Source organism: Crocodylus porosus, unplaced genomic scaffold (genome assembly GCF_001723895.1).
Source record: "Crocodylus porosus isolate Cpor-Errol unplaced genomic scaffold, CroPor_comp1, whole genome shotgun sequence".
Lineage (NCBI taxonomy): Eukaryota > Metazoa > Chordata > Crocodylia > Crocodylidae > Crocodylus > Crocodylus porosus.
The window spans coordinates 715,701-728,982 of NW_017728897.1; the positions used below are offsets into that span (position 1 = coordinate 715,701).

The 13,282-nt window shown below is 43.1% G+C and overlaps 1 protein-coding gene across 1 annotated transcript in view; it reads left to right on the forward strand.

Moving 5' to 3' along the window:
• The window catches only part of EBF2 (early B-cell factor 2), a 177,572-nt gene that overhangs the window by 148,106 nt on the left and 16,184 nt on the right, over positions 1–13,282 (forward strand). Inside the window, exons 11-14 of the mRNA XM_019556561.1 lie at positions 7,916–8,004; positions 9,397–9,462; positions 9,557–9,734; positions 11,195–11,380. Of these exons, the coding sequence (XP_019412106.1) occupies positions 7,916–8,004; positions 9,397–9,462; positions 9,557–9,734; positions 11,195–11,380 (519 nt within the window). The remainder of the gene's footprint in view (positions 1–7,915; positions 8,005–9,396; positions 9,463–9,556; positions 9,735–11,194; positions 11,381–13,282) is intronic.

The window sequence follows — 13,282 nt, forward strand, 5'->3', positions numbered from 1 at the left end:
GGAGAGGCGATGGGACCTGAACCTGTTCAGCCTCCACAAGAGAAGGCTGAGGGGGGATCTAGTGGCCTGTTACAAGCTAGTCCAAGGGGACCAGCAGGCATTGGGGGAGTCTCTGTTCCCCCAAGCACTGCCAGGAGTGACCAGAAATAATGGTCACAAGCTGGCAGAGGGTAGATTTAGGCTGGATATCAGGAGACGTGACTTCACGGTCAGGGCGGCTAGGATCTGGAACCAACTTCCAAGAGAAGTGGTGCTGGCAGGAGCTTAACCCTGGGGGGCTTTAAGTGGAGGCTGGATGTACACCTTGCTGGGGTCGTTTGACGCCAGTACTTTTTCCTGCCATGGCAGGGGGTCGGACTTGATGATCTGTTCAGGTCCCTTCTGACCCTAGAAACTATGTTTCAACCACAGGTTCCTCGTCACATGGGAGCAATGGCCACAACCGTCCTGGCACGTCACAGCCACAGCGCAGACATGCCTCCATAAATTAGCTCTCCTGTGTATCCATATCTAATGGTGCCTGCTTGTCCCAGCCATGGGACAGACAGGAGCAGGTTGGAGGCTGGTTGGAGTCAGGACGTGGCAGCTGTGGGATCTCATTGGACCCCCTACCTAAAGGCAGACCTGGCTGTGGCAGGGCCTTCTCTCCCTCCTGTGTGAGGGCAGAACAGAACTTTGTTCTAGCTGCGCCAGGGCTTCGTCTGCCCCCCACTGACACCTTGCTCCCTCCCCTTGGTCTGATTCTTCTGCCAGCTTAGCCCTGCAGAGAAGCAGTACCTTGCTTTCTCTTGGGAAGGATGGCTCATGTAACCTGTTTGACTGCAGAACTTCCTTCCAAGTCCCAGGGTGAGCTCACTGGACCCTGAATATCTGCAGCTCCCTCCCAGGACTGATTAGGAGCTAACTGGACCCCTGGTTGAAGGCAGGACCTTCTTCTCCCTCTGAGAGGAGCCCACGTGAGCCCTGGTGGAGGGCAGAACCTGTTTCCAGCTCTGGGATGAACTCATTGGCCTCTGAATGCCTGCTGCTGCCTCCCAGGTCTCATTAGGAACTAACAGGTCAAACTCCTGCCTACAGGCTGCCTCCTGGAGCTGGGCCCCTAGGCCCCAAGAAGGGTAAGAGTGATCATACCTGGAAGAATCTGGTGTTCATGGCACCTGCCCCAGACCAAGCCTAAGCTGCTGATGTGCCTCTGGGGCCATAAAAGGGCACAAGCTTATCTGCACTGATCAGGCCCCATAGTCCTGCCATTCTCTATTAAGGGGCAGCATACCATGCTTCACAGGCCTACTCAGAAATAAGCCTTCTCCTTTTGTCCCTTTCAATCAGAGCATCTCGCCTGAGCCTGCCTGAGACCCACTCCGAGCTTCCAGCTTGCTTCTGGGGCATAAAACAAGGTGCAGGCTCATAAGTCCAGCTGTTACAGCAGCCCTGGACCCCAAACAGAAGCCTTGGCATCTCCCATGAAGGCCTACCTCAGGACACCTCTGACTGGTGCCTTCTCTCCAACTCCTCTTCAGCTGTCGCATTTGGATACTGCACTGGCCTTAGTTCTGGCTTTCCTCACCTGGCAATCCCAGTAGAACTGAAACTTTAGTAGGCCACTGTCTGCAAGGGCGGCCTTCCTTCTGTGGTACCTTCCACCTTGCCTCACCTGGAAGGCAAGAGTCATAGGGCCCAGACAAATCTACTGTCCAGAGTACCTGCCTTAGCTTTCCTGAGACCAAATCTGATTTGCTGACCTCCTCTGAGGTCTTTGAAAGAAATGGATTTACATTGACTGTACATGACTAGAGCCCTAGGGGCTATTCATGCCTAAAACCAGCATATATCACCATGTTACACAAGCCAACTCAGATACTGGCTTCCTCTCCCCACCCCCTTCACACTTGCTATCTGCATAATGCAGTAAGGCCTACCCAAAGGGAGTCCGAAGGAAAGCTGGGCCTGTTGCCCCATGGCATGGTGGCTCTAGTGTGGTTCAGAGAATGGAACCTGGCAGATTCAAGCCCGATGTGGGCTGTTGCCTACAAAGGTGCCACAATGGTTCTGGGGAACTGATCCACCCAGGAGGCCTCGTTAGTAGCTGGGACCTGCACTGAGTGATAAGCAGCATGGCCTTGATGCTCTTCTTTTTAGCCATTTGGAGCTATTAGGCATGAGGAACGAGCAGGTAGAAGAGTCTCCCAGCTCTTGGGAAAAGCTGAGAGAAGCAAAGAGTACTGCTAGTGGGGTGCTATTTTGGTAGGAAGCAGCAAACATGATGTTGATACATGTGAGGTTCTGCTCATTGGACCATGCCAGAAACAAGTCCACAAGATAGGCAGCAGGTGCTGGTCTCATCAGGGCTCTTCTTGGACCAAGCCAGGGTGAAGAAGGCAGGGAGATAAAACTGGCATCTTAACCAGCCTGGGAAATATTGTTGTGGGCATCCTTTTGGGGCAGTATGGCTCATGAACCTGTGATTTTCATGGCCCCCATAGGTAAAACTGGAGGCCAGCAGCTTGAGGTCAGTTAGACAAGTATCCAGCAAGGAGTGTTTCCCCCACACAGACTCCAGTGGTTCCAGCAGGGGCTCAGAGTCTTGCAGAATATATGTACATGTTGATCTTCTGGAAAAAAAATAATGTTGGGTAGTATTAAGTTTCTTTCTCAAGTAGGTTTTGGATATTCCCATTACAGGCATACCTCGGAGATATTGCGGGTTCGGTTCCAGACCACCGCAAAAAAGTGAATATCTCAATAAAGCGAGTCACACGAATTTTTTGGTTTCCCAGTGCATATAAAAGTTATGTTTACACTATACTGTAGTCTATTAAGTGTGCAATAGCATTATGTCTAAAAAATAATGTACGTACCTTAATTAAAAAATACTTTATTGCTAAAAAAGGCTAGCCGTCATCTGAGCCGAATGGCGCCAATGGAAAAATGGCACTGATAGACTTGCTCGACACAGGGTTGCCACAAACCTTCAATTTGTAAAAGCGCAATATCTGTGAAGTGCAATAAAGCGAAGCGCAATAAAACGAGGTATACCTGTAGTTATATTTAGTTCACTCTGTGTGTGCGTGTGCGTGTGTGTATATTTAAAATCTATGCATTTTACATAACTTTTGCTTAGCCTAAGATTTATAACCTAACCAATTAGACTTGCAATCAAGAAGAGAAATGGTATGTAATGATATATAGGCCCTTGAGAGAAGTAGCCTATAATTCTCAAGATTATTGGCAAAAAAAATACACCTCCCAAATGGGATTTAGATTCTGTGGCAGTTGAAATGTGTATTATTAAACTCCTTAAGCAAACCAGAATGGCTCCCAATGGAGAGCAAATACGTTCTAAGTATAGCCAAGACTAAATTCTCAGGTCTGGGTTCTCTCTACTCAATTCCCTCTTGATCAGTTCCTGTAATATTTAAACTTTGTGCCATGCCATAATTATTTAATAAAAAGTAAATATAAAATGTATCTCAGTGGAGTTCATGACCTTCTACCTTCATGTTATTCTACTGAATAAAATGCAGATAAACAGAAAATCTGGATCAGAGTAATATTCTGTCTCACCCAATAGTTTCCTCTGTGCAGTGTCCAACATTCTGTTCCTGCAAGGTGCTGAGGATGTGTCTTGAGATAAGTGAAGCACTTTCAGCCTCACTCACAATAAAGCAGCCAGACTCAGGAGGCACCAGTCGCCCAGGCCCCTTGCCTTCTGCCTCTTCCCAACTTCTTCCCCCTTCAGCCCCTTCCCTCTCTCCTTACAGTCAGAACCTAGTCTCTCTGAGCACATGGAAGCAAGGAGCAAATTTGAAAACACTGAACTTGAAACAAACATACCCATAGTAATTCACATACAGTACCCACAGACTTAGTTCATCCAGAACTGATGCAGTTTACTTTTTAAAAACTGCTGTGAGTTTTATTACAGATACTCCATAAACACACTTTTAAGCAACACTTTGGCACCTATGTATATGTATTCCAAACTATGTATGTTATCAGTCCAAAGCCAGAATGCTCAGGAATTACTACACAGTTCACTGGGCTGGGCCCCAGGAGTTGACAGCATTTCAAGCCATGGTGATCCCACAACTCAGCACTACTCAGTATGTGCGTGTACTCCAGATACTTCCCCCCCAAAAATCCATGTGCTAATTACCCTACCCTCCTAGTCATGACTGGAACCAGGAGTTCTTTTCAGGAGTCCTGGGATCCTGCCCAAATTTATATGCAGATGAGATGCAGTGTAATCTGTTCTAGCTCCACCTCATGGAGGGTGGGACCAAACTAATCATATAAAAGTGAGAGATGAGGTGACAGAGGGAATCTGGGTGGACTCTTTGGGGCCCCTTTGGTGATATTTAGCAGACATTTAAGGCTGGTGAAGAAACAGGAATCTTTGGAAATAGGAAAGAAAGGTGCGGCTCAGCAGTGGGAGTGAAGAAAAAGTCGAAATGTATACAACACAGTGGCTCACCTTGACTTAAAAAGAGTCTGTGTTGAGGTGAAGTGTGCTCAAATGGGCACTACCATAAAACTTATTGAGGGAGGTTGCACTAACCTATGCTTGTACTAGGTTCCTAACAGCATGTTTGCCCAATATGAGCCATGTGAAAGAACAGGTTAGAAACTATTTAAAAAAGCTGGACACATACAAGCTAATGGGCCTGGATGCAATGCATTTGAGGGTGCTGAGAGAGTTTGGCTGATGTGATAGCAGAGCTGCAGGCCATCATCTTTGAAAAATTATGGTGATTGGGAGAGGTCCCAGATGATTGGAAAAGGGCAAATATAGTGCCCATCTGTAAGAAAGGGAACAAGGAGGATCCAGGGAACTACAGACCAGTCAGCCTCACCTCAGTCCCTGGAGAAATCATGGAGCAGGTCTTCAAGGAATCCATTTCCAAGCACTTGGAGGAAAAGGTGATTAGGAGCAGTGAACATGTATTCACCAAGGGCAAGTTATGGCTGACCAACCTGATTGCCTTCTGTGACAAGATGACTGGCTCTGTGGATGTGGGGAGACCAGAGGATGTGGTGCACCTTGACTTTAGTCAGGCTTTTGATATGGCTCACCATTCTTACAAAATTCTTGCAAGCACACTAGGAAAGTGTGGGTTGGATGAATGGTCTACAAGGTAGATACAAAATTGGCTGGATCATCGGGCTTGGAAGGTAGTAGTCAATGGCTTGATGTCTAGTTGGCAGCCAGTATCAAGTGGAGTGCTCCAGAGGTTAGTCCTGAGATCATTTTTTTTCAATATTTTCATCAATGACCTAGAAGATGGAATGGAGTGCACCCTCAGAAAGTTGATGTATGACACCAAGCTGGGGACAGTAAGATATACACTGGAGGGTAGGGCTAGGATTCAGAGAGACATCAACAAATTGGAGGATTGGAACAAAATAAATATCACAAGGTTCAAAAGACAAGTGCAAAGTCCTGCACTTAGGATGGAACAGTCCCATGAACTAGTACAGGCTGGTGACCAACTAGCTAAAGCAGCATCTCTGCAGGAAAGGACACTGGGGTTACAGTGGAAATAAGGTGGATACGAGCCAGCAGGGTGCCCTTGTTGCCAGGAGGACTAATAGCATCCTGGGCTGCATTACTAGGATTATTCTCAGCAGATGGAAGGGAGTGATTCTTTCCCCTCTATTCAGCACTGGCGAGGCCACACCTGGCATAGTGTATTCAGTTTTCGGGCCCCCCACTACAGAAAGGATGTGGGCAAACTGGAGAGAGTCTAGCAGAGGACAACAGAAATGTTTAGGGAGCATGATTTCTGAGGAGAGGTAGAGGAAATTGGGCTTTTTTAACCTAGAGAAGAGAAGACTGAGGGGATTTCATAGCAGCCTTCAGCTACCTGAAGGCAGGGTTCCAAAGAGGAAGGGGCTGGACTGTTTTCAGTGGTGACAGATGACACAACAAGGAGCAATGACTTTGAGTTGCAGCAAGGAAAACTTAGATTAGGTATTAGGAAAAACCGTCTCATTACAAAGGTGGTAAAACACTGGAACAGGCTATCCAGAGAGGTTGTGGACTTTCTGTCCTTGGAGGTTTTTAAAAGCCAGATCGACAAAGCCCGGGCTGGGATGATCTAGTTGGGACTAGTCCTGCTTTGAACAGGGGGTAGGAACCAGATGACCTCCTGAGGTCCCTTCCAACCTTAATTCTCTATGACTGTGCTTTATAGTGATGGGCAGTGTTGGCTGCATTTAATCAATTTAATATTTGGTTTCCATTACTGAATACATGCTGCTTTTGGCAGCAGTTTAATGATATTTATGTATTTAAAGAGTTTTCCTTGTATGCAAATGTAACATCCAAGGGGTTGTTTCCCCATGCTGATTGCAGGGGAGCGGGGATCTTATCTTGTATTTGGGTAAATACAATAGTACAGGAGAAAGGAAAATGGCACTGTTGAATGGTGACCTTGCTAAATGCCTCTATACATGTAATTCATTGAATTGCACCTGGAATTTTTAGCAAGATTCTCAGTCTTTTTTTTTTTTTTATTTCTCATTTAAAATGCCATCAATACTTACAAATGCAAGTTGGGCTTAAAAAGTCAGATCTTCCTTTGATTTGTAAGTTTTAATAATCAGAATGTCTTTGATGGCATCCTATCGCTGCAAAATACTTAGAGAGCTAGAAAAAAATATTTTTTATTCTGAAGTAGGCAGTTCAGTTTGGATCAATCTGAGTTTGGATTGTAGTTTCACACTGGATGTTCTTAAACTGATGAAATTTTATAGTATTAGAGGTAGGTCATGATTCTGAGGGCTTCAGTTTGCAAGTGCTCAGTCTGAGACACCCACCCTATGTTGCTTTGCAAGTTAAAGACATAGTTCCCAGGGTCATGGCTCACCATCTGCTAGTTTATCTGCTAGAGACTACTCCCCACTTTATGAATGTATAGTTGCCTGTAAGAACAGTTTTGGATTGCTTTCATAGTGTGTCTCTTACATGTATCCTGCTCAGTACTGTATAAAAGTATCAACTTTACCTAAATTAAATTAAATGCTCCTTCCTGAAGGATGAGCTTCTCAGCAATCCTCTGTTTTTAAAATGATTCTCAGAGTTCCTGGTCTGGAGTTTATTGAGGAAGACCTTATGGAAAACAGTCAAAACTGGACACTGGAGCACTTTTAAGTGCACAAGTCACATTTTTCTGTTCCGTGATTGAACAAGCCTACCTCATTAGAATCAGGTTACCCTTATGAATGCTTCTGTTTGAAGCTTTGCAAATAGCATGCAGCAGTTTCTTAAAATTTGTTGCTTGCTTTGACATTTGTGCCCTTGCTAGCCTATTTACTGGAAATGCATACAAAGTCACTTCAGCTCTACATATTGGAACAAACAGTCATATATGCCTGTGTGCCCAGTTAGCACTGTACCTATTTAACAAGATAAAGCTGTACTGAGGAATTTTGCATAAGTAGTAGCATGTAGTTCATTGAGCAAATAAAGGCAGGAACACTTTCCATCTGTACAGTTCAGGAAGTGGAGAAGGATACTGGAAGTCAGGAGATTTGTTCTATAACCACTTAACTAATAACTTCTGTACCTCACTTGGACTATCCACAAAATGAAGACATCTTTGAAAAGAGTCTTGAGATCCTCACACAAAAGATGCTATATTACTTTAGTTATGGCAGGTACAGAAATACCAAGCTTGTCCTAGACACAGTGATTGTGGTATACCTTAATGATTAGGTGACTGGTATTTTTAGGTTCTAGCATTCAGGACAATGTAGACATTGGTGTCACATTTTTTCCTTCATTTAAGCTAACTGGCTTTGGATCAGCCCCCATTCCTTCAAGATGACATTATGCTTGTATGGCTTCATGGTTGTTTTTTTCAAACACCAAATACCTACACTTCATTATCATGTTTAATGTTTTTATTTTCAGCTTTAAATGAGCCTACCATAGACTATGGTTTCCAGCGATTGCAGAAAGTCATCCCAAGACATCCTGGTGACCCAGAGAGACTAGCCAAGGTGAAAGATTTGATAACATTCCAACTTCCTTTTCTCATCACGTATTAAATATACAGCTATAAGTCAGTGGGGACCAACCTTTTTTGGAAAACGTGCCACAAATTAGCCTTGCACTGTCCCCGAGTGCTATTCTGATCCTAAGTTGCTGTTCTGCTTTCTGCTTCCTTCTGAGTGCTCAGTGTTGTGCTGACTGGGGGGCAGGGGGAAGGTCATGCCCCCAGGCTCTGGCCTGGCCCTACAGGGGACACTTCTGGGTCTGCCGCTGGCATTTACAGCCTTGGTGATCAGCTGCTGGAGGACACCCTCTCTCCCCCACTGTGCTCAGCCGCCGAGGGACCTCTCCCCCTCCCACTCAGCTGCAGACCCGGGGGGGAGGGGGAGGAGGTTGTGCAAGAGACCCACGGTATGCCACTGTGCATGCTCCCTGCCAGATCTCTTTCTTCCTGCTCCATGCACTATTTGCCATTTTGCTGCCTATTCCTTTTCCAGTCTGTGTGCAGTACACATAGAAGCTGTCTGTGCCATTTGTAACATCTATGCTGCAGGTTGGACACCCCTGTTATAAGTAATTTTTTGCTATTATAGCCCATGTGTTGCATACAGAATTTCTTTTGCTAAGAGTCAATCTCAGAGCTGATAGCCATCAGCTGCAGATACCCTACTAATGGCTCAGTGTGATCTTTGTTTCTTATCCAAAAGTGGCAGTTCTTTGCCTTTAAACAGAATCCTGCTGACCTCAATAATGATTGAGAGGTTCACCAGCACCGAGCCAATCTTGGGTAGTCCGTCAGGAAAATCTAACCTTAGTATTACATAGTCTAGAACAATATTGGACTGTAAAGTGTAATGGGTTCTCTTGATATTTGTATAATATAGGGAAAATGGCTCCTGATCAATGACTGGAGCTCTTACACTTTACCATAATATCAATAATAATAATCGTAGCCACACTCCAGCACACTCCAGCTAATTAGTATGCGTCAGAGCAGGCGTCTGGCACATGCATAGGTGCCCAATGTTCTTCACGAATTTCAGGACTATGGAGAGCTCCTGAATCAAAGGACAGCAGTGATCGGTCCATTTACAAAAGCTATGATCAACAGTGCTGTTTAGGTTTCTAGGTTGAGATTTTCCAAAGTGACAGACTAATGATTTTGGGTGACAAACTGGATATACCTCAAAAGGTCCTGATTTTCAGAAGATATGTTTAGCAAGAAAACTGCTAAAATAAGAACACTTCATAGTGGTTCAAGGTAAACACCACCCAAATCACTTGTCACTGTACAAAAATGTAGCTGCAGTTCATATTTTCATTACAAAATGGGGCAGTGAACAATTTTCCCCTCCTGTGGAGATCTTAATGTTGTCTTTTTATACATGTCTCTCTACAAGGAGATGCTGTTGAAAAGGGCTGCTGACCTAGTTGAAGCACTATATGGAACGCCACATAACAACCAGGTCAGAATGTCTCCCTTTTTGAAAACTTCCTTTCAAAATTGTATAAAAATATTCTCAAAATTAAAAGGATCTTGTTGCTGTTACTGTCATTCAGGATATTATTCTGAAGAGAGCTGCAGATATAGCGGAAGCTCTGTACAGCGTCCCCAGAAATCCCAGCCAAATTCCTGCTTTGTCTAGCTCTCCTGCTCACAGCAGCATGATGGGAATCAACTCCTATGGCAGCCAGTTAGGAGTCAGCATTACAGAGTCAACCCAAGGGAACAACCAAGGTAAAAACTGCATAAAGGGCAAAAGTAAAAATAGAATACTAAAATTTAAATGTTGGCTTCTCAACTTTGATAGCTGCTCAGTGTACCAAGTAGAAAGATGGCTTTGTGGCTTTAACTGCCAGTGTTAATTAATAAACAGGACAAGCTAGTCTCTGTGTATTTCCTGTGTTGTCAACAGTAAGGATTTGGCTTTGCATGTCACAGCAAAGGAATTTTCAACTAAATTCCTGCTGCAAAATAGGGTTCTGCTTACATTCTCATTGCTCCATAGGACTAGGTAGAATAAACCAAACAAAACAACAAGCAATAACTTTAAATACATTCAGGGAGCAGAAGGCTTGATCCGAAGTCCTTTGGCTTTAGGGGGCTTAGAGTGGAGCTTCAAAGAACAATTTTAAACACAGAAGCAGGATTTGAATCTATAATTGAACAACAGATAAGCTTCTGGGCTTGAAGTATCCAGGAAAGAAGCAGTCTCAAGCCAGGTGAAGTATTAGTTAGACCATCTACTTTACCTTAACCTAATTATGTCAATGAATTTGACCACTTGTAAAGGAAATGAGCAGTTAGCACCTGTAGAACAAACAGAAGTTAGCTGGGATGGGGGAAATGAAAGGTAAGTTATAGTGGGTCATAAAACCAGCTCCTCTGTTATGGTCATGGATTTTGTTGTCCATTAAAGTTACATATTTCTGTTTCTGCCTTCTAAAGCATTGTTTAGGTATCCACGAGGTCAGAGATTGAGTAGTTGCTTCATGAAAACTATCTTCCCATCAGTGATGGGTTGTTTTTCTCCTTTATTATTTTTTTTTGTGAGAGTTCATTCGGGAGCGATTGACCAGTTGACTAATTTCACCCATACAGTTTATACAAAGGCATAGGGTCCATTGGATGAGGTCTGTCATCTGCTGTGACGAGTGCATCAGATTCATGGATTCTGAAGGCTTTGTTGTTAAGAGTGTTGGCAGGCTTTGTATCTGTTCTTTGGCAATGGCTGACTCTCATTGAAAATGGGTGGGACTCAGGTGTCTAAATCATCTGTGAAAATGGTATCCACAGTTTCTTTTCTAAAATTTAAGGCTGAATTCCAACTTCTGTTTTTCAGTTATACTTATTCCTGGTAGGACATGAAAGCCAGTAAATGAATCAAACTGCCACCGTATAAGAGGCAGAAGAATCAGTCAAAGTTTTAAAAGTTTCTTGTGCAATGTTAACTTGCCAAACTGCATACATCAAATATTTTCTACTACTGTGAAACTTGATGTATCACTGTTTCTTAGCAATGCATGTCACAAAATGCATGCAGTGCAGCAAGGTGTGCCACTGCTAGTTGACCCTGGGGAACCTAACATCCACGGTCGTGCGGACACGGTTTTTAAGAGATTTCTTTGAGACAGGAAAATGCAGAAAATAATTCAACCATATTTGTTGACCCATGGTGAAATGTTTTTGTTTATCAGGTTACATTCGTAATACAAGCAGCATCTCACCTCGAGGTTACTCATCCAGTTCAACACCTCAGCAGTCTAATTATAGCACTTCCAGTAATAGCATGAATGGCTACAGCAATGTTCCCATGTCTAACCTGGGTGTTCCAGGCTCACCTGGATTCATTAATGGCTCTCCAACAGGATCGCCCTATGGAAGTAAGCATTTTTATATCAGATTTTGTTTTTTGCTTAGGTTAAAATGCCATTTCAAAGTCTGTGCTTCTGATTTCTTTCAGCTAAGGATCTCAAATGCTTTAAAAATCTTTATTAGTCCTATTTGATTCCTGTGCTATGTTATAGCTTCCCTATCCCAAAACCATCAAAAGAATAATGCCTTTGCAGGTAGTCTCAACAGACATAAGGTTTACTTCTGGAAAAGTTTTATGGAACAAGATTATTTTTCTGTAGTCATTTTTTAAAATGATCATATAACATCTTATATCTTTGCTGTGGTATTCTGCGAGGTGGTTCTAAAACACCAATAAGTCATCATTTTCCTTTGTTTTTTGGAGTCATCTTTTTAGGAGTATATTAAATTTTTACATGGCCCTCTAGGTTGTTTGGCTAGGACTTTCAAACAAACCTAATAGAGGTATTCATCTAAATCACATTAACTTAGATTGCAGTTGTACCTAAAGAGGTAAAATGCTTCTTTGGAAAATCCCAGTTCATTTGCTATTAAATTCTGCAAACTGGATGGATTGTGGAAGCTAAACTACCCCTCTCATTCCTCAAGGTTGTTTCTTCCAGACTGGGTTGAGGTTGGAGAAACTTCTATTTTTCTCTTTTTTGTAATAATCATCCACTTATAGAAAGATCATTTCAGTCTCTAGGGTTGTGATGCCAGTGCTATGTTTACTTTTTCTGGGAGACAAAAAACCCCCCAAACCCAGCCCAACCTGCTGCACGTAATGGCCTTGACTTGTGCCTATAGCTATGCCTTTAGGTCTTGACCCCAAAATCCTTCATCACATGACCATAGGACAAGAACTCTCCTAGGTGAGAGTTCAGTCTCCTACTATTGCATGCTACTTCTGTTCAAACTTATCAAACACTTCATTTAAAATTATTTCAATTTTTTTCTCCCTCCCTCCTCTTGGCAGAGCATTCTAGAACTTTACTTTGATTATAGAAACCTTCTCTCCTTTCAGCCCAATTGTTTATTATGCCAACATTGCCCTCTTCCTCCCTGGTGTTTACTTACCTGAGATGTTTCAGTGTAGTCCCAAATAATCCCAGCACTCTGTAAATGCCAAGTGTTTTAAGACTCGGACACTTGCAACTACTAACTGCATGTTGCAATACACAAATACAATGCAATTTTGAGTAATAATATACTTAATATGCCCAGTATAATTAGTCATGAAAAACTACAATGAGTCTGCAGGTATTATCTGCAGGGAGTCTGCAATTGTTTTAAAGCACAAGTGAACCTCATAAAATAAAAAGGATCTGAAACTTGCTGCTTCTGTTGTTTGCGTACTCACCATATTTCAAAATAAGTAATAAGCAGCTGATCAAAGGGCCTTATAATGAACTGCTGACATACCCTTTAGCTAAAGAAAATATTCCCTCTTTGAAAAAGAATAGATGAAGAGTATGCTCCAAATCTAAAGCTGTGAGCAAAGACAGTGTTGTTTCTTTTAATCTCTGAATTCATGTGAATTTCTTGATCTGCTTAATTTTTCATTTTGGTCTTTCCCAATCTGCAGCTACACTGACCTTGTAGAAGATTGAGCAAGTAATCATCATCCATAGCACATAATCTGTGCTGAATTCCATATAAAAGATGCCTAAAATCATGTAATTCCCATGAAAGTGTTATGTGAATTGAATTAGCAGTAACTGAGACCTCAAGGGGGACGAGGTTCGTAAAGATTTTGATAGCCTGAGCTGAAAGGCTAGGGCTGAAAGAGAGTCTGGAAGATCGAATGAATTCCACTTGTGACTCTGTTACTGACATGACTTTGGGCAAGTCAGTGCCCTGCTCTGTGTTTCAGTTTCTCCCATCCATAAAAAAAATATTAGTAGGACAATTTGTACGTATTATGTAGTGAT